At 35.6% G+C, this 21,399-nt stretch overlaps 3 protein-coding genes and 2 non-coding genes across 5 annotated transcripts; 1 reads left to right on the top strand and 4 right to left on the bottom strand.

Moving 5' to 3' along the window:
* Positions 1–2,111: 2,111 nt before the first annotated feature.
* Positions 2,112–4,558, top strand: LOC109180148 (very-long-chain (3R)-3-hydroxyacyl-CoA dehydratase PASTICCINO 2). Its single transcript, XM_019329620.1, has 9 exons — positions 2,112–2,380; positions 2,470–2,581; positions 2,936–2,954; positions 3,070–3,158; positions 3,247–3,300; positions 3,689–3,759; positions 3,853–3,934; positions 4,102–4,198; positions 4,291–4,558. The coding sequence occupies exons 1-9, from the start codon at positions 2,307–2,309 to the stop codon at positions 4,359–4,361; spliced, it is 669 nt and encodes a 222-aa protein (XP_019185165.1). The 5' UTR covers positions 2,112–2,306; the 3' UTR covers positions 4,362–4,558.
* A 1,297-nt stretch (positions 4,559–5,855) lies between these two features.
* On the bottom strand, positions 5,856–8,069 carry LOC109180147 (MADS-box protein JOINTLESS-like). Its single transcript, XM_019329619.1, has 8 exons — positions 7,596–8,069; positions 7,306–7,387; positions 7,060–7,124; positions 6,875–6,974; positions 6,689–6,730; positions 6,547–6,588; positions 6,279–6,451; positions 5,856–6,004 (listed from the first exon to the last, which is right to left on the bottom strand). Exons 1-8 carry the CDS (start codon positions 7,775–7,777, stop codon positions 5,986–5,988), a joined length of 705 nt encoding a protein of 234 aa, XP_019185164.1. The 5' UTR covers positions 7,778–8,069; the 3' UTR covers positions 5,856–5,985.
* On the bottom strand, positions 6,464–15,562 carry LOC109180149 (uncharacterized PE-PGRS family protein PE_PGRS24-like). The gene is made up of 2 exons (XM_019329621.1): positions 14,981–15,562; positions 6,464–6,474 (listed from the first exon to the last, which is right to left on the bottom strand). Exon 1 carries the CDS (start codon positions 15,381–15,383, stop codon positions 15,012–15,014), a length of 372 nt encoding a protein of 123 aa, XP_019185166.1. The 5' UTR covers positions 15,384–15,562; the 3' UTR covers positions 6,464–6,474; positions 14,981–15,011.
* TRNAS-GCU lies at positions 11,450–11,531 on the bottom strand. The gene has a single exon. It is a non-coding gene; the product is annotated as a tRNA-Ser (tRNA).
* A 91-nt stretch (positions 15,563–15,653) lies between the features above and the next one.
* TRNAS-GCU lies at positions 15,654–15,734 on the bottom strand. The gene has a single exon. It is a non-coding gene; the product is annotated as a tRNA-Ser (tRNA).
* Positions 15,735–21,399: the final 5,665 nt, after the last annotated feature.

Raw genomic sequence — 21,399 nt, 5'->3', positions numbered from 1 at the left:
TCCTATTTGAACTTCTCCACTAGCTAATGAAAATCATTTCATATATTTTAGTTGATTACATTTATGCTTTGATACCAAATTGAAGCATGTGTTTCATCTCAATTAAAACTCTAAACTGATAGTTAAATTGTACATTTATGTTTATATATTATATGTTTAACAATAGCTAATGAAAGTGATGAGGACAAGTCGCTTACCAGTACGCCAAAAGTTATAGTTATAGCTAATGGAAGTGGTGAGGACAAGTCGCTTACCAGTACCCCAAAAGCTATAGTTATAGCTATTGGAAGCGGTGAGAACAAATGGTGACAACTTTATTTCCTTATAAACTGTACTGTCATCACATTTTTCGAGACACTGGGTACTGAACTTAGTCCTTTACCCGTCTCCGTCCAACAATTTCTTAATTATTGGGTGCTAAACTTGACCTTTATAAACCTCTGCCTAACATACAACCACAAATCTAAGCACATGGAGAGATTTTGATTGAGATCATGGCACAAGTATTCCACCTGAAGATTAGCTTTGCCTTTAATTGAGCCATTTGGGATGAAATGGTGGTGTCATGTAATTAGTGTGTCATGTTTGAGATAAAAACATTCAAATTTATTATATAAGTGAAACGCTTTTAGAGTTGATGAATTTTCAAAAAAAAATTGCGTTGTTCTTTTTCTACGTCCTCACACTAAAAACATGCATGCGAGAAATTGGGATTATGTTAGGTGGTTTAGCGTCGGATTAAAGGTAAAAAGTTAATTTTTCTCCATTTAATTAAGAGTGGTGTGAAGAATTACAATTTTATTCCTTTTTCACGATTGAGATAAAAACATAACAAGATGATCAAAGGTGAGAAAAAAAAAAAGTTGCACACCAACTTGTGTTATTTTTTTTTTATTTTTTTTTTATTTTTTTTTTGTTGAAAGCAACTTTTGTTAATTTTAAATTTGAAAACAAATAATGCTACTATAGTCTAACAATTTCCTTATATTTTTAACCTTTTATAGTAATACCTATTGTGCCTTATTTTAGTGCCTGACTCAAATAATAAAATTTAGGGAAAATAGTATTTTTTTTTCTCTTGAGTTATATACTTATGCGGAGTATCACTTTTCTCTCTGAATTATTTAAGTGGATAATCCCCTCCCCCCCCCCCCCCCTCCTCGAAATATTGAGTGAACATATTTACCTTTAAAATAAATATTTCATTTGTTTTTATTCTCCAATAAGTTATGACTACGATTTGGTTCAAACCAAATAGACACTATAGCAGTCAAATTGAAATATTTCAATTACAATTTAGAATTGAAATCTAATATTTAGAGTTTATTAAAATCGTGAACCGGAACGGCCGGTTCATGTTCTGAACTGAAAAAATTAAAATACATTTATTGTTAAATTTAGCTATTTAAAAATAATAAAATTTTAAAATAAGGACGGTTCAAAATCGCGAATCGAATCCGGAACCATCGGTTCACGGTTTAAGATCCAGTTTTTTTTCGAATTTCGATTCATAATTTTAATAAACTGAAACTCAAATATTGGGTTATAGATCTGAATCATAACCGGAAACTATTAATTCGATTGTTATAGTATTCGGTTCAATTCAAACCAAACCGTGGTCATCCCTACGTATAAGTAATAATTTGTTGGAGAAGAAAAATAAATAAAATGTCATTGTATTTAATGCCATTTTAACAATTTTGTTGATGAAAGACAAAAAAAAAATGATCGTGTAACAATAATACTAAAACTAAATGGATATGTTTTGATAAAAAGAACTAAAAATGACCTGTCACCAATATATGACATTAAATATATAAAATTTATACATTTTAAAACTATACTAAAAACAATCTCTACTTCCAAGACCTTGTGGTCTAATGACACTAAAGTTTAACTCCTTATAAAGTGAAGGCAATATCAACTCTTTGTGCTTCAGTAGATTAAGAGAATAGTTATAACAGATACTATATTACGTAATAGAGTAAGTTGCAATAAAAAAAAAAACAAAAAAAAAAAAAACAATCCCTATTACATCGAGGAGTAATTGGGAATGGTACGATGTCGTTGTGCTTTGTCTTTTATTTGGCATATACGAGATAACGAGAACAGATATAGTTCGTCTTCCGTGCAGTTGATCGTTGGAAAGATGGAGTGACAGATGGCGAGTTGGTGATCCGTTCACCTACAAATTAAATACTCCGATATTATTTAATTAGAAATTGCAAACACCCAATTCATATTTCTTCGTTTCTTCCGCTCATCTCAACTGAGCTGAGGTTTCAATTTCAAGCACGCCTTCTTCGATGGCGGGTGGAGTTTTTTCAGGCTTGAGGCGCTTCTACCTCGCCCTTTACAATTGGGTTGTGTTTGTAGGATGGCAAGTTCAATACCCATTCTCAGATCTGTATTTTCTTCCATTTTTTTTTTTCTGTAGAAAATTTTTGATTTTGGTGATTGGGATCTCAGGGTTCAGGTGTTTTATCTTGCTGTGAAGACTCTAATGGAGTCTGGGCACGAAAATGTCTACCAAGCCGTCGAAAAGCCTCTGCTTTTAGCTCAATCCGCCGCCGTATTGGAGGTAATTCCACGACTTTCCGACTTTGTTAATACTACTGTTCAATCGAATGCTGAAATTTGGATAGTAGTTTCTTTAATATTCAAGGATATGGCTGCTTAAATGTATGCTTTCAATCAGTTAAGCAGCCTAGCAAATGCAATTACTTCGTATATATTAGGAATCTGGGCAATTGTTTCTGCGATTTAAGAATAGTCCTAGGTAATTGATTTTTAAGTTTAGGTAAAGATACATACTTTATCAGTCATTGTGTGCAGCCTGTCTTTTTATTTGTTATCATTTATTATTTTGAAATTCTTTCATCATGGAAAACTGACATTGGGGTCCTATTTTTGTCCAAAAATAATCATGGAACAGATACTTCATGGTCTAGTAGGTGAGTTCACAAGTCAGAGCTATAATCTTTTTATTGAGAGAGACCTTCAAAGTCGAACTACTTAACTATAATTAACTTCTCTCCTTTCTCTATCTCCTCTGTCTTTCTTGTATAGGACTTGTGAGATCTCCTATTTCAGCAACACTGCCACAGATAGGATCGAGATTATATGTTACTTGGGGGATTTTGTATAGCTTTCCTGAGGTGAGGTTGATATTTGATGTTTTTTGTTTAATTTGTGCCTCCTGTTATCCGTGAAGTTGGTACTAATAGAATGCTTTGCTGGTCGCAGATTCGGACCCATGTATTTGTTAGTTCTCTAGTCATTAGTTGGTCTATCACAGAGGTAAGACTTGCCGGTTTATAAGCTGCCTAGGTTAATTTATTCTTAAACATCAGTCTCCTTTGCTTTGGATTTTTCGAGTTATGCAATGATGTTCTCACTGAAAACATCAACTTTGATGTTGAAGGATAGAGTGTGCACGTTATATTTGTTGTGATTGGATCTCCTTTTAGGGAAACAAATAAAAGCAGAAAATATGAACAGTTTCCCTATTTACGTAAAAATGATAAAATGGAGAATTCTCTTAAACTGTGAGGATAGTGAGGGGAGCATTTTTCAGTTGAGTATGCCCTAAGTTTAATGTATGCAAATGATGAATTTCTGGCAAAACATGCTTCTCATCAAGTATAAATTCGTTTTAAAGACCATCTTGTTTGTGCATAAACTTTAGATTATCCGGTATTCATTCTTTGGCACAAAGGAGGCATTTGGCCGTGGACCTTCAGGGCTCTTGTGGCTTAGGTACAAAGTCTATCACATTTGTTATATATACAGTATCAGTCACGGCATATTCAGTTTGGATTTTTTAAAATCATTATCGTTTAATAAATTCAGGTATAGCTCCTTCATCTTGCTATATCCTACCGGCATTACAAGTGAAGTTGGTTTAATATACAAGGCTCTTCCTTACCTCATGGTAAAATTGAAATCACTTTCTCTTGTATAGTTGTATTGGGTCAAATTATGTTAAACGTTAAATTGCAATTTGCAATTTGCAAGAAAAACTAACCTCGCTCCCTCCCTTCACAGTTTTTTGGGTGATCGATATTTTTATGGATTCTTACAATGGTATTTTATTTGCAGGAATCGGGAAAGTATTCATTTTGGATGCCCAACAAATGGAACTTTTCTTTCGACTACTACTACATGGCATTTGTTGTGTTGGCCATCTATGTTCCAGGCATGAGCTTTATTCATTCATATTCATCTAAGCAAGCAATTGCAATCTTATCTGGATTCATTTAGTGAGTGATTTTGTGTTGTCCATTGCAGGCAGCCCTCACATGTATGGCTACATGCTTGGACAAAGGAAGAAAGCTCTCCGCAAGGCCAAGCAGGCATAGACCACTGGCTTTATAACTTATGTGTTTGTATTTGGAATTTTGGATGGATTCTTGTTTTTTTAAATCATTTCATCTTCATCTTTGGTTGAACTATGCTGAAAACAATGGTAGATTTTCTCTCAGTCTCAACCCCAAAACTCAAGAGTAAATCCATTGGGTAAATTATATTGTAGAGGGTAGACCGTTTAATTTTAGTATGCTGAAAGTTTATTTTTAATGTACTGAATGTTCAGTTTTAGATGGTATATATATCTAAAATTTAACATTCAATATATTAAAAATGAATATTTAGTGTACTAAAAATGAACCTTCGATATAACCTTGAGTCAGTCCACCTTGTAAGGTGAACGGTCCATGGTGTAAGCAAACATTTTCCTAAATAGACTAAAGCCGGCAAATTATGTTGGGAAATCGTGGACACAGTTCCAAAACTGTTCATAATTATGAATATATAGTTCAAAAATTATGAACATATAGTTCTATAATTAATTAATTATGAACATATAGTTATGTAATTATGAATATAGAGATTCAATAAGTGTGGATATGAAGTTCAAAAATTATGAATATATAGCTTTATAATTATGAACATATAGTTCAGTAATTAAGAACATCTGTAATTGTGAATATAGAGTTCAATAATTATGAATATGAAGTTCAAAAATTATGAATATATAGCTTTATAATTATGAACATATAATTCAGTAATTATGAACACAGAACTGTGTCCACCTTGTGTCCACCTTGCAAGGTGGACACGGTTCCACAACATAACGATTGGACTAAAGCCAAAATAGGCCTAAACTGTTCCCATCGGCAAATGATTATATGGACTATAGTTTACACAGTGTTATGTGGATTATAAAAAAATTATACATTTTAATTTTAATTTTAATATATTAAAAGTACATTATTTGTGTACTGAATATACATCAATACATTATAAAAAAAAAACAATGTATTTTTTTTAAATACAAGATACATTTTTAATATACGAAAAGTATATTATTTACAAAATAATGTATTTTCAATAATCAAATAATGTACTTTATGTATACAAATAATGTACATTTATTTATGATCCACACAATAATGACTGATTCCCATATTTAACATGGAGTAATCTCTTTGTAACCGATGATAGGTTAACTCCCATAATTATTTGTATATAAACTAACATTTATCTCGAACTCTAAACTAATACAAAATTTAAAACCATATTGTACCCTCAGTCCCACCACCACCTATTATCAAAAAATAAATAAAAAAAATTCCAATACACGCTAGACAAATTAAGGTGAATATGTAGATGGGATGAAAAAGCATATTGGTGCTCAAATTGCTGTACATGTACGAGCTGGCATGTACATACATTATACATAAAACGAGGAGAAAGGGATACAAACATAACGTGAGTAGGCATATGGCATATCACATGCATGCAATGTATCCTAATTTGAAACATTAGTATCAACGTAACACTAGGAAAATATATAAGTACTTAATACATATATAATTACTGCAATTATAAATAGTACAGTTAACGATCCCTTGTTCTCATCAGAGTACCCAAAAAAAAAAAAAAAGTTAGAAGACTCTTTAGCCAGTGGTTAGGATTCTCCATTCAGCCTGTGTAGGGCAACCTGCCATAATGAATGGACTTTAAGAAAGAAGAAAAGGATGACAGCCAATTAACAAGTTCATATACTATCGAGCTCTAACGACCATTTGTATTGACTCAAATTTAAAGAGACGAAAGGTAGAGTACGTTTGAGTCGTTTAAGCATATAAGATTGAGAGTTTGAACTTAATTTCATCCAACGAGATGCAGATACCAGCAAAGTAGTATGCAAGAAAAAGAAAAAAAAAAGGTATAATTTATATTTGTATTAAATGTGTGGTAACAAAGGAGTTTACCCCAACTTAAGAGAAGTATCAGAGCAATCTTCATAATAATCTTGTGGGGTGCCAGGATACTTGCAGGCATTAGTGACAGACTCAGAGGACAGGCCGCCTTCCTCGTTCAACAGGTTCTCTGAATCCCGGGGAGCCACTGCCATCGATCTCTGACCTTTTGATGTCTCTACCACCTTCACATTATATCACACAACAACTGATTTTGAGTTCCCTGTTATGTGGGAAAATGTAAGTTTAATTTGTACATTCTATTATATAGACCCCATACCTGCTGTCTTAATCGTTCATTTTCTTCCATTAAATGCACTCCCTGCAATTTTTGAAACACTGGTATAGGATCATTGACAGTGTTTGTTTCTGAATACAAATTAGTTAATGGAAATTGAGAGATTGTTAGGTTCCAGATGGACCTTTTCTTGAAGCTGGTTTATTTCCTTCATAATCTTTTCACCCTGACAAATTAGTCAAAAAAACAAATGTTTGTGAAAAATATAATAGACCATATATATATATATATATATATATATATATATATATATATATATATATATAAGATTGATCATAACCATAATATCAACGGGTAGCACAAATTAAACCTTTTTGTTGATAACATGGTCCAAACCTATTTGAAGGGACCTCTCCAACTGCTGCAACTCTTCAATACTCAATTCTTGAAGCTCCTCTCCCCTCATTTGCCTGTTCATATATAGCCAAGACTACATCTTGATCTTAGTATGCATCGGGCCCGGAAATTTAGCCAAGAGTACACAAACTAACGCACCTTAGCCGTTGGGTTTTCTCAGCAATTTCCTTGCTCGATCTGGAATGGTTACTATTCTCTACCAGCTGCACAAATTAAGTTTGATCTTCAGAAAGAAAAAAAAAAGTACCAGCAAGAGCACTAGATCAATTTGATGTTGAAAAAAAAAAAAGAAGAAAGAAAATGGTAATACCAAACTCTCTAAATCCATAAAGAGACAAACACAAAGCATGAAGCAATGGAGAAATTAAAGAATGATACATGTACCTGCAATTCAACAGATGGCTGCAGCCCCATTTTCTGAAGGTTCTTGGAGTGGAGATTACGTTTTTCAAGTATTTCCCTCATGCTTCATAAAATCAAAAGAGATAGTTTTCTTATGATGATTGCCATTTTACACTAAAAACTTAATTCAATACCAAACACAGCAGCAAACAGTGAGCATAATTATTGTAATGGTCCAAAATTAAAAAACTCAGATTCTATTTTCACTTCTTACAACTATTCTACATTTATGTATGTATATATCAAAGCTAGGGTGTGAAGAGAGAGAGGACCTGGAGTTAGAATAGTGAAAGAGCTTGGCAGAAGAAGAGAAGACGATGAGAGCGACGTCAGCATCGCAAAGAACAGAGAGTTCCTCGGCTTTCTTGAAAAGGCCTCTTCTTCTCTTGGAGAAAGTGACCTGCCTCGCCGTGACGTTGTCGATTTTCCTGATCTGAATCTTGTCTCTTGCCATTTTTTCCGACAGGATGAACGAGGGAACACAGAATTAACCGGGATACAAAACGGGGACAACTACTTACGAGTTACTACTATATGTAGAAAGGATGAGAAGGCTTTGTTTCCAAAAATAGAGTGATTATGGGAGTGAGTGAGGACTGGACTGAGGTGGCTGGCGGCATTAAATTTTGCCATAATTAGGGCAATAAACCCTAGACACGCCCTTAGTTGGCCATTGATCGATTTGTGTTCAGTGTTCACAGATCCAGTGGCCTTGCTCTCAGACTGGCACAAGTTTTGAGAAAGAAAGACGTAGTATTAATTAAAGCATCTGCTCCATCTCAATTAAACTGATAGTTGAATTGCACATTAATGGTTATATGTTCTATAGTATTCAACCACCGCCCGCCTTCTTACCACTACTTCCTTGGCTCCAACCTTTAATTTAAATATATGAACTTCAGTTGTAATTGTAAACCAACTTGATTGGTGTGAGTGGCCGTGCACTCTCACTCTCACCTTTTAAGAGGGTCAAAAGTTTGAACCTCATCTCGTACGAAAAAACTAATCTGATCAGCACTTTGTCTCTTAATTGGACCAACCCAATGATGCCTAAAGGTGCTTCCTACCTTAAGATATGTTCAAAAAATACTATAATTTGTATTGTCATGAAATAAAGTAAAAAATGAATTTCAACTACGTCCAACCAAATAATAAACCATTAAAGCTTTACCGTCCAGAGTGAAGACAACTGACAGGATGAGTGGGTAGCTAAAGGAGTATGGGTTTTGGTTGGTTTAGGACATTGTGAGCTTTGATTTCTGTACAAACTACAAAGGGTTTTGGTTGGTTGGGACATTGTGAGCTTTGATATTCTGTACAAACTAAAAGGCAGGGTCGGAATATTTTTCTGTGGTGGGAAAAAGGAAAGAATTAAGGTAAAAAAGTAGTACAGTACAAGATAGGAGAAGAAAGCTAAGCCTTTTGCCCTTTTTCTGGTGAATTCGAAGCAGGCCAGGAATTGAAGCCCCAGGTTTGGGTTGTTTTTATTAACGAGTGCCATATATTTTGCTTTCAGTAATTTATACTTTCCTTTGAATAATGTTAAACTAAATTATTTTCACAATTCTTATCAAACACAACTATGGAGTAACTCTACTATGCAATCAAGTAACTCTCCAAATAATGTCTGTCTATCAGGAATCAGGATCGCCAGCTGCTGAGCTGCAGCCTGCAGGATGAGAAGTTTAATCCCAACATGAGTACTATAGATTCTTTTGTATATATATATATATATATATATATATATATATATATATATATATATATACCAGTAATCGTCCCGTGATGCACGAACTATTATTAATTTAACAAATTTACCAATTAAATTTTTGACATCTGAATTAGCAAAGAAAGTAATAGTTGTTGAAACAGAAAAACGTACTTGAGTTTTTGAGCTCAGAATTAGTTTGACTAAAAATATAAGTATAACTATACAATGTAATATTTAATATTTTTAAAAGTTTAATTATGCTATTATTATGTTGATTTTAAAGTTGTATTATTAGAATTTGAATGTTAGGGTCCAATGGAAAAATAATATAAAATGATATTTTAAGTGGTTGTTTTGTGATATAATTATTAGTAGGGTCCAATTCTGATTTGAGCCGAGTTAAAGTAGATTCGGGTTCTTCGTAGTGGGACGAAGAGATTGGAATATATTATACTCTCAAAACAGATAATACGTGAATGAGGAATTGATTCTCAAAGTAAACCCATTAAAGTTTAAAAATGAAGGTGGAAAGATTTGTATGAAGCTTTTGTCCTATATGAATTTGAAAAGTAGGTTTGCACTACTATTTATATAAGAACATTTCTAAGACTTATTGAATTGTATAGCATAGATGTTCTCTCACATAGTCATCACTCTCAAAGTGAGTCTAGAAAGACTTAACTAGTGTGCTTCTATTTATTACTCATTTACAAAATTTTGATATAAATATTTGTATTGAAATCCACATCAGATCAACCGGTGAAATTCAATAAATAAAATTTGAGACTAGAACTCATATTAAATATATATTCCGTATTTGGGTAGGTTTGATAGCTCTTGAACATAGACATAGTTTAGCTGGCTGTGTAGTGACTAATGAATAGACTTGTGTATGCCATTTGTCCTTTTATCTAATGTTGTCCCTCATCAGTCATCTCTTTCTTTCACCCTTTTTGAGTTTTAAATTTTATTCCATCAATTATACAGAGTAATTATTAATATGATAAGTATAACTAAAACATTTTCATGTTTTGAGTTTACAAAAATTAATTACATTCAAAATTTATAAAAAAGATTAAAAATCGAGAATAAAATTTAAAAGTCCAAGTAATATTTTGTTTACATTATTTCCATCCTTCCTTTACTATCACACTAAATCCCACTCAAGATATGGTTTTGTACTTGTGGGTCCACCCCCCTCTCCCTTCATTTACAAACCAGAGTTTCATGCTGTGTCCAGTTGTATACAGACAATCATGGACTTCAATTCCATCTCACTTTGTACGTTTCATCAACCGTATCGGGACGTTTGGAGCGGTGTCCGGTGTATACTAATTGAAGAATTTTTCTAATCTTTTGAAAATTTTCTTCAATTTTTTTATTTTCAAAAAAATTAGAAAATTGGAGAATAAAAAATAAAAAAAATATGTTTTAGCATATTTTTCTCTTCTCTAAATAATAAACTTTAAAAAACGGATTCCTAAATGAAAAACATATTTATCTATCTAGCTATATATTACTATAATCACGTTCTCACCATTGTCTACTTAATTGCATATATTTTTTTTTTTATTACTATGATTACATTCAGGGGGGCGTTTGGTTCAGGTCATTTGAGTCTGGTAATGTTATATTACCTTGTTTGGTTCAAGTTATGAGATTACAAGGTAATGATATGTCGGTAATGTTTCAAGGTAATGTGATTACCCCCATTTTTTGTAGGTAATTTTAGATTATCTTGAATTATTCCAACTTTATCCTTGTTAACTAATCTTTATATAATAATAATAATAATAATAATAATAATAATAATAATAATAATAATAATAATAATAAAATTAGTATATGTTTATATAATTAAATATACATATGTGTATATTTATATATTTCATTTTTTTAATATTTAAGTTTTGATATACATTCATAGATATATAAATAAAAAAACACACATAATATATATATATATATATATATATATATATATATATATATTTTGAGGGTATTATTGTAAATTAATCCATATAACCTGAAATATAATCCTGAACCAAACAAGGTAATATTATATTACATTATTCAAACCAAACACACAAAGTAATCTTACATTCTCAAAATCTCATATTACCTTCTAGGAGGTAATCCAAAATTCCTTGAACCAAACACCCCCTCAATATCATCTCCCTTTACTTATCAAAATGAAAACATGAACTCTACACCAGGTTTTCACTCGTCATAATAAAATTTTCTTTGGCTAGTCACCTTTACTTGAAATGATTTCTATTTTTGTGTTTTAAAACTTTTTTTGTTCATATATATATATATGCAATGCAATTTTTTTTAATTAAGATTTAATTTTGATAGAATAATTAAGAAGAAACCAAGTGTACCCAGATGCAAAACAGTAAGTAGTAAACTTGACGTCGCCTGAGGGATTCAAACTCTCGCGGGGAAACCCCATGTATTTAGCAGGCACACGCCTTAACCACTCGGCCAAAGCGACAAACTATTGAAGGCGTGGGTGGAATGACTTAGGTCTGGAGCTGACGAGGCCGAGGTTAGTCTGCTCTTCAAGGTCTTGGTCAGGCATGGGACCAAGCTAATTAAGCTAAGGCTTGAGCTATATAGTTTTCGAAGTCTATTCCAGCAAGGTGGATCGCTTTGTGATGTGGAACTGAGGAGACCCGGGGCACTTCAACATTTTGCTGGACTTCAAGTTGAGAGGTTGGCTGCTAAACAATGGGAAGTGAGAGTAAATTTCACCAACCCAATCTTTCACTCTCATAGTTACACAACCACTCGTCATGAATGCGGAATGAGAGTGAAAGATTGGGTTGGTGAATTGAATGAACACATTCTTGGGGTGTCGCAGAGGCGTTCTCTTCACAGACTAGACTAGTTAGGGTACGGTGTCCCCTCCTCTTAAAAAAAAAAATAGTAATTTTAATATTGGCTGCTAAACAATAAGTTGAGTAATTAAAACTATATTAAAAGTTTAATACAACATATAACTAAAAAAATAAAATGAATAATTATGATATTTTTGAAGTATATATATTTTTGGAAATTTAATTAATATAAATAATTATAGGTTTTTATTATAAATATGTAATATATTACATTTAAAAAGAATGAAAATACTATTATAAATAGAGTCATACAATTTAAAATTATGGTTTAGTGGTATCCACTAAAATCTAGAATGTCACATGTGTGTTGCACGGGCAGTACGGTAATATTTTAAAAAATATATAAAATTAAAGCATAAATAATTAGTATAAAATTATAAAAATATTATAAATAACGTATAGTATTTTTTTTACATATATAAATATTAAAATTCCATAAAACTTAAATGTATTTATTACACTATATGCCATGACCCAAAGAAAATTTTAAATCTAAATAATTATTTTCAATTTATATTTATTGTAAATTAAAATAGCACACACAAGAAACAAACAACTAATAATCTAATTTGAATTTAAAATTATAAATTATTAAATACTTTTTTGTACTCAACATTCATAGATTTACTTAGGGGTGTCAATGCAGGCCGGCCCGTCCCACCGCGGGCTTTTTATTTGGTGGGCTTTTGTGCGCCGGTCCGCGAAGCTCGGAGGCTTGGAACTATATAGCCCAAGCCCGCCCCATGCAAGCTTGCGGGTCTCGCAAGTTGACCTGCGGGCCATCACTTAAATTTAAAAAAGAAAACGTTAAATAGTATATAAAATGTTAAAACCGCTTGAAATATGACACTATTTATTGATAATTCTTTCGCATCCTCATGGTGTATGATACACCTCAATGCACCGGAAACTTTCATAAAATCCATAAACCTTGCCCAAATCTCCCGAATCGATACCGCGCGTTGAGCAGAACTGTAGAAGGGTGATCAAAGCTAGGGTTCAACAGCATACTCTATTTCTCTCTCGGCTTCAGATTTTCCCTCTACCGTTCCCGTCTGTGTATAATACATATATAAATATGTATGTTTGCTGGACTTGGAGGCGATTTAGTAATTCATAAATATGTATGAATTGATGATTTGGTTTTAGTAATTGTTTGATAGAGTTGGAGGCGGATGGAGATGGGAGAACTGAAGAACTACGTACTATAGAAATTATTGAATTAAGAATTGGCGAAAGATTATTGAATTATTGAATTTCTCCCTCAGATCTACACACTGCCTAAGAATTAAGATATTATATATATATTTTATTTATTTATTTTTTAAATATGGCCTGGACCGCGGGCCGGCTCGCAACCCGCGTGGGCTCTGGCCCTCCCGGGCCATGCCCGTTAGGCCCGCATTTTCGCGAGCCTAATTTCTCGCGGCCCTAACCTGCCCCATCGTAGGGTGGGTGCGGGCTAACCCGCGGGCTTCGGCCCACTTTTACACCCCTAGATTTACTACCATGACGATTTTAATCACTATAAACCAAAATTTTAAGTCATTTTAGACTACTAACTCTAAAAAAATTAAATCACATAAAGTTGTCCATGATTAAAATTAGAATTCATTAGTAACGTAACAGACCAACATACTTTATTGTTTGTCCTTAACTTTTGTAGTTTTGTTGATAGTCATTAATCATTATATATGAATTTGAAAAAATATAACACCACATCGTTATTGAGATGCACAACATATATATAATTATTGCTATAAATAATTGAAATTTAACCATGATTAAATACAAATTATTACAAAATAAATATTTTACAAATCTTAATTAGATGTATAAAATAGTAATCTTAATCCTAGTAAAAAAGAATTTACAAAATATTATATGTTAAGGCTCAAGTTAGAAATGTTTAAAAATAAATAACCACGTCTAATATTTAATTAAGCCGATTATAATAATCTGGACTACTCTAATATTAAAATCTAGCCCAATATAAATTTGTCCCAAATTCAGTCCGACCCAACACCCCATCCTATAAACCTACAACCCACCCGTGTGGCCGTGTGATCGAAACCCTAAACACCCATTCTTCATTCTTCTACAGCTTTCAGCTCCTCCTCAACTCTACATTCTGTTCATCCTCATCTTATCTCTTCCAGTTGCTCCAAATCGACCAATTTTGGTCTTTTTCTTCCATGACTGCCTATCAACTTTTCAAAAAGAAGAACTTAAAAATGTTTAGAGGACTGGGTTGCACTGTCTGTCTCATCACAAGTGTCGGTGCCCGTCGTGATTATGTCATCGACTGATTGCAATTTAAGTATAGTGGAGAAGAAGAATCAAATGAGCAAAAAGGTCCTCAATTCTACCCGTGCAATGCATATTATAAATAAGGTCCAAATTGATCACAGAATATAATTTTAAAATGTAATTAGACCACTAAAAAAACACCTCAAATATACGTAATTTCACCTGATAGCAGGTTAACACACTCATTTCTTCCAATTGCCTGCATACGTGAATAATGTGTTAGTTTTTTAAAAATAATTTTTAATAATAATAATCGCCCCCTTTCCACCCTCTCAGGTTGCTCTCTTCGTCTCCCATCATGGGGGACAAAGAGAAGCTCTTCATTTCCGGTGGAGATGAAGGAGGGTGGGCGCCGGTTTGTTTGTTTGTTTGTTTTTTTTTTTTAGATTTTTTATTTAAAAATTTATTAAAATAATTGATGCCATTTAATTTATTGAAATAATAAAATAATGAATTTAATTAATTAGTTAAAACGTGGCATTGTGTGTTGAACTAACATTAATCTTTTGAATCTAGCTTACTCATGAAAGTCCAGTCCGGGAGAAGGCTGGTCAACTAACAACAGAATTTCGATCCTCCATGCTTTTCAAAACATCTAATCCAACTTTTGATTTCTTTTTTAAAAAAATCAGAAAATCCCACTATATATACCACTCAAATGATGAAATGAGCATATATCAATCAAGATTATCATATCATCCTTCCTTTCTTCTAACACAAGCTATACAAATACACATACATTCTCTCTCTGAAGCCTAAACCAACTAAGCAAAAACAATCATGGCTGCAGCTCTGAGCAATGTTGTTGCCCTTTCATTGATCATAACATTGTCCCTTTCGAGCATCGGCACCACCGGGGCTCGCCGCCTGTTGCAGATTCCGGCAGCGCCTCCACTGCCTACGATCCCATCTCTGCCGCAATTGCCAACAGCCACAGTACTGCCTCCAATGCCATCTTTGCCAAACACACCCCTTCCCACATTGCCTTCATCAGCTCCAAAGGTGACCACTACTACATTGCCACCTTTGCCATCTTTGCCGCTCCCCACATTGCCTTCCGCTCCCAAGCTGACTCTGCCACCTTTGACGGCGGCCGCCGCTAATATTCCCACTACCATCCCTTCAATTCCCACCATTCCTACCCTCTCCTCACCCCCATCTAACTAGTCCATTTCCCCTTATATATTTTGTTGAGCTGATCCATTTTTTAGGGGTTATATCACCACTTGTACCCTGCATTATTATTGTTATATTTCTGTATTTGAGTGTACTTTGTTTTCGCACTTCATATTACACCATTTAATTTGTTACGTTGTCAATATATATATATTGTGTGTTGTGATAACTCATCATAATAAAATTCAGAAATGTTCTTCTCTGTGATTTTTTTTTCTTGTTCAATTTGACGTCGCCTGAGAGATTCGAACTCTCACGGGGAAACCCATGTACTTAGCAGGCACACGCCTTAACCACTCGGCCAAAGCGACAACATGTTGAAAGCGTGGTTGAAGCCTTAGGCGTCGAGATAACGATGCCGAGGTTAACGCTTCCGGCATGGGCCCAAGTAAGGTTTGAGATATATATATATATATAGTTGTCGAATGCGATTCCAGGCTGCAAGCAAGGTCGGTTTCTGATGTGGAACTGGGGTACTTAATTGTCTCAACATTTTGGTGGACTTGAAGCTAAGAGGTTAATTGGTTGCTAAACAATGGGAAGTGATGAGAGTATTAATTAATAAGGTGTCAGTGTCAGACTTGCTGCTAGCAAGCGAGTATATTGTATTAGCTGATGTGCATGGGTTTGCGATTCTGATCTTATTTTGCTTGGGCAAGATAAGATGAGTGTTTCGTGGCAATATAATGGCGGTCATATACTGATATATTCATCCCATCCGGTTAACAATTAATTTTGTGGGGTTCATTTCCTCCTTCTCCTGATCCAAAATATTATCAATAATAATAAGAAAAATATTACTTGGACTCCCAAATTTTACTCATTTATTAAAAATTTTGATGGTTCTTGAACCTTATAGGATGAAGATAATTTATCATCCTTATCATACCAAGAAGTAAAAATAAGAGAATAGAAATTTAAAATTTATGGGTATCCAGAGAGGAACCGTAGGCGGGAGGCATGGCAGTTGTTGCGCACCTTGTCATCTCGGTCAACTCTACCGTGGTTAGTGATGGGGGACTTTAATGACCTCCTTGATCAGTCTGAGAAGATTGGACGAGCCCCACATCCTCCTTGGTGTATAAATGGTTTTAGGGAGGCTATTGCAGACTGTGATTTGCACGATTTTCCGTTTGGTGGGCCACAGTATACTTGGGTTAAGTCACGGGGCAGGAGCGGTATGATCGAGGAGAAGTTGGACCGCATTTTAGCTAATGAGGAGTGGTTGAGTTTGTTTCAGGGCGCGCGGGCACAGTCTCTGGTTGTCCCCTATAGTGATCATTTACCCTTGATTCTTACACCGGTTATTCTCCCACGGGTCCGCAAGCGTGCCAGGTTCTGTTTTGATAATTTGTGGTTGCGGGAGGTTTCATGTAAAGAAATTGTTGCGCAAAGTTGGGATAGAACGGTTGGCCTGGATACGTTAGCAAGGGCGGAAGCATGTGCACTTGATTTGAAGAGGTGGGGGCGGAGTTATAATAGGGATTTCCAGCGTAAGATTGAGTTCAATAAGCAACGCTTAGAATGGTTGAGGGGGCGTCGTGATGAGCCTGGGTTGAGAGAGTATGAGGCGGTCGAGAGAGAGTTGCTTTTTTTGTTGGAGCAACAACATTATTTCTGGAAACAGCGCGCTAAGGAGTTTTGGTATCAAGGTGGGGATGTCAATAGCAAGTTTTTTCACAATTCTGTGAAAGCAAGACGCCAGCGCAATACTATTAGACGTCTCCAGGATGAGAATGGGAATTGGGTGGAGGATCCACAGGGGTTGGATAATGTCATGTTGAATTATTATACTGGACTATTTACCCCGGAATATGGAGAGATGCAGGAGGTGATTGATGCAATTCCTGCGAAGGTGACTAAGGTTGATAATGCTATGTTGTTGCGCCCGTTGAGTATGGAGGAGGTTCGTGTTGCGGTGTTTCAGATGCACCCGGATAAGTCCCCGAATCCTGATGGTTTTGGACTGGGGTTTTTCCAGTATTTCTGGGACATTGTAGGGGGGGCGGTAACGGCTTTTTGTAGAAGTTTCTTGGAAACGGCCAAGCTCCCACGTGGGGCTAATGATACCCTTGTTGTTCTGATTCTGAAGAAGGCCAGGCCGGAAACGATGAAGGATTTGCGGCCGATTGCTTTGTGTAACATCATCTATAAGGTGGCGGCAAAGGTATGTGCAAATCGTTTAAAGCCCATGTTGCATAAGTTGATTTAATGTGCTCAGAGTGCCTTTGTCCCGGGGCGTTTAATAACTGATAATATCATGCTTGCCTATGAGGTTCACCACTTTTTGAAGCGTAAGTCCCAGGGACGTGAGGGGGTCGTTGCGTTGAAGCTTGACATGTCGAAGGCCTACGATCAGGTGGAGTGGGAGTTTCTACGGGCGGTGTTGCTTAAGATGGGGTTTGGTGGTGGATGGGTGGATATTTTGCTGGAATCTGTGACCTCAGTACGGTATCATATTTTGCACGATCAGCGGCATTTGGGGCCAGTTATACCAGGAAGAGGCCTCCGTTAGGGGAACCCGCTATCCCCGTATTTGTTCCTTTTTGTGGCTGAGGGGTTGAGTGCTATGATTGAGAGAAGCATGTCTGCGGGCCGTTTGCATGGGGTTTCAGTTGCTAGAGAGGCACCATCCATCTCTCATCTCCTTTTTGCAGATGACTCCTTCCTCTTTCTACGGGCTAATGAGGATGAAAGCATTCATATGAGGTATATTCTTGACACCTATGCCAGGGCTTCTGGACAGTATATAAATTATGATAAATCTGCTGCATGTTTTAGTGCAAATGTCCCACAGAATAGAAGAAATGAGGTTGTTGATATACTGGGAGTGGAGGAGGGTGATACGAGTGGAAAATATTTGGGTTTGCCATCCCTAGTAGGGAGGAGGAAGAAGGCTATACTGGGTTTCCTGAAGGACCGAATACTCACCAGGGTCCGTTCTTGGAATGCCAAGTTTTTGTCTAGAGCTGGGAGGGAGGTGCTTCTGAAGAATGTCCTGCAAGCAATGCCAGCTTATGCTATGATGGTATTTTTGCTCCCCTTGGGCCTGTGTCAGGAAGTGGAGGTAATTCTGAATCAATACTGGTGGACTGGCAGAGTGGGTGGTGAACGTGGGATCAGATGGCGATCATGGGAGGGTTTGTCAAAGCCGAAAGCATGTGGTGGAATGGGGTTCCGCCGTCTACATGAGATGAATAAAGCATTATTAGGAAAGCAGGCGTGGAGGTTAGTTTCCAATCCCACAAGTCTCGTGGCCCGTGTGTTTAAAGCAAGGTATTACCCTGATTGTGACTATTTTGACGCCAGGGAGGGTAGTAACCCATCCTATGTTTGGCGGGGTATGCTGGAGGTTAAAGGCTGTTTGAAGGAGGGCTGTAGAAGGGTCATTGGCGATGGCAAATGGACTATAATTGGTAGGGATCCGTGGCTCCCTGACGATGGGAATCCGTTTGTGGAAACGGAGTTGCATCACACAGTTTATGAGGCACCGGTGGCTTCTCTGATGGAACAACACGGTAAGGGGTGGGATGTGGATTGTGTGAGGGATATTTTCAATACCCGTGATGCTAATTTAATTTTGAATATTCCTGTCAGTAACCGGGGACCTCATGATCAGTGGTTTTGGCATTGGGAGCAGAAGGGTGTGTACTCGGTCAAATCATGTTACAGGCAACTTATGCGAGTGGACGCGAGTCACCACCCATGGGCAAGTATTTGGAACTTGCAGGTCCCTCCTAAGGTGAAGAGCTTTTGTTGGCAGTTAGCATCCTCTATCTTCCCATGCGTGATATTTTGTTATCTAAGAATGTTGCTTGCCTGGTGGATTGTCATATGTGCAGGCAGGTGCAGGAGTCGGCCATGCATCTTTTTGTTCAGTGCGGGGAGGCGGTTCGCCTTTGGAACTTGTTGGGGATGCCTCATGTGTGCAACTATGATGGTAATCATCTTGGTGACTGGTTCTTTTGGGCTCTGGGCACTTTAGATTTGATTGCTAAGCCTAGGTTTGTGATGGCATGTTGGGGTGTGTGGTGCGGTAGAAACGAGAGTGTTTGGAGGGGTGCTGTTTTTGACTTATCTATTATGGTGCGTAGGTCTTTGGCTTTTCTGGATTGTTGGAGAGAAGCTAATGAAAAGCTACAGGTTGGTGCTGGCAACAAACAACCATATGCCGTGACCTCTTGGGCAAAGCCTGTGCTTGGGAGGCTCAAACTCAATACTGATGCTGCGTTAAGGGAGGTGGATAATGCAATGGGGTTTGGATGGGTCTTGCGGGATGATGGTGGTAATTTCCTTGCTGCTAAAAATGTCAGAGTGCCAGGGTTGTATACTGTTAGGGAGGCAGAGGTGCTTTCTGTACGAGAGGCGATGAGTTGGCTCAAGGGCACTGGTTTGGGTGCTGTAGATGTGGAAACTGATTGTAAGATTGTTTTTGATGCTTTAACTTCGGATTCTTTTATTTCTGTTTTTGGCTATTTAGTTGATGAAGTAAAGAGCTTGGCATCTGAGATTCAGGATGTGCAGTTCTGTCATGTTAAGCGATCTGCGAATTGCGCTGCCCATGCTGTTGCTAGGGAGGCCTTTTCTGTGTCAGGTTGCAGTGAGTGGTTGGATGAGCCACCTGCTTTTCTTGTTGACTTTCTTGCTTCCGATTTAATGAATTAAACTTTCTCCTTCAAAAAAAAGAAATTTAAAATTTATGTAATAGAACTCTAATAATAATAATAATAATAGTAATAGTAATAGTAATAGTAATAGTAATAATAATAATAATAATAATAATAATAATAATGCGACCCGGGATTAACAATTTGGTGGGAGAGAGGGGGGATTATTAGAAGTATATTGTGTTATTGACTTAACGCTTAAATTACTTTTACAATTTATTATTATTGTTTTTTTTTTTTTTGGTGTTGGAATAAGAGTCAAATAAGCTACTTAACTGCACACCAAACTACAATTAGGCCATTGAATTTAAAAAAAATACAATTTAGCCCAAAATGACATGTTTACCTGATGTAGCAAATTACTGATTTTAAAATTAATTTTTTAAAATAATAAATATAAATATAAATATATATATATATATATATATATATATATATATATATATATATATATATATTGATTCCATGGCTGGAGACGGAGGTTCGTCTCCGGCCATGGAGACGAAGCCGGCCGGAGATGATTCGCCCCCAGCCGGTAGTTCCTTTTTTTTTTTTAATTAAATTAATTAATTATTAAAAAATATTTTAAAAAATTAATTTTAAAATTGGTAACTTGTTACATCACCTAAACATGTTATTTTGGGCTAAATTGCATTTGTGTTGTTCAATGGCTCAATAAGGCTAAATTGCATTTGTGTTGTTCAATGGCTTAATTGCACTTTTTTTTTTTTTTTGTGGCTCAATTGCATTTTTTTAGTTCAATGGCCTAATTGTAGTTTGGTGTGCAATTGAATGGCCTATTTAACCCTTATTCATTTTATTTTTTTTTAAGTCAGATCACCAGGTGCCCTGAGCATGTCCTAACTGTATGAGGCCCTTTAAGCTCATACCATACTCAAACAATCATTATATCGTGGACCGCGGTGCACGTGCACCGCGGTCAAAACAACGCAGTTTCTTTAAGTAAAGAAACGGTGCGCCATTAGTGTTAAAGGAGCGCGCATTTTTTTGTATGTTAATTACCAACTAACACTACAGTGTATCTAAACCGACACTGCCTCACGTATTCTTTTTATATTATCAAATGAAACTGAAGTTATATCAAAATAATATTGTAGTTATGGTGAAATGAAATTGCAGTGTATATAAAATGAAACTGAATAACATTTCACATATTTGAGTGTATGTTGTACAATGAAGCTGTAATTATATCAAACTGATCATGTAGTTGTGTTTTAATAAAACTATAGTGTATATAAAATAAAATTAAATAACATTTTCAAATATTTGAGTCTATAAATATCGAATG

This window comes from Ipomoea nil, unplaced genomic scaffold (assembly GCF_001879475.1).
Source record: "Ipomoea nil cultivar Tokyo-kokei standard unplaced genomic scaffold, Asagao_1.1 scaffold1026, whole genome shotgun sequence".
NCBI lineage: Eukaryota > Viridiplantae > Streptophyta > Magnoliopsida > Solanales > Convolvulaceae > Ipomoea > Ipomoea nil.
This window is presented reverse-complemented; position numbering and strand designations above follow the sequence as displayed.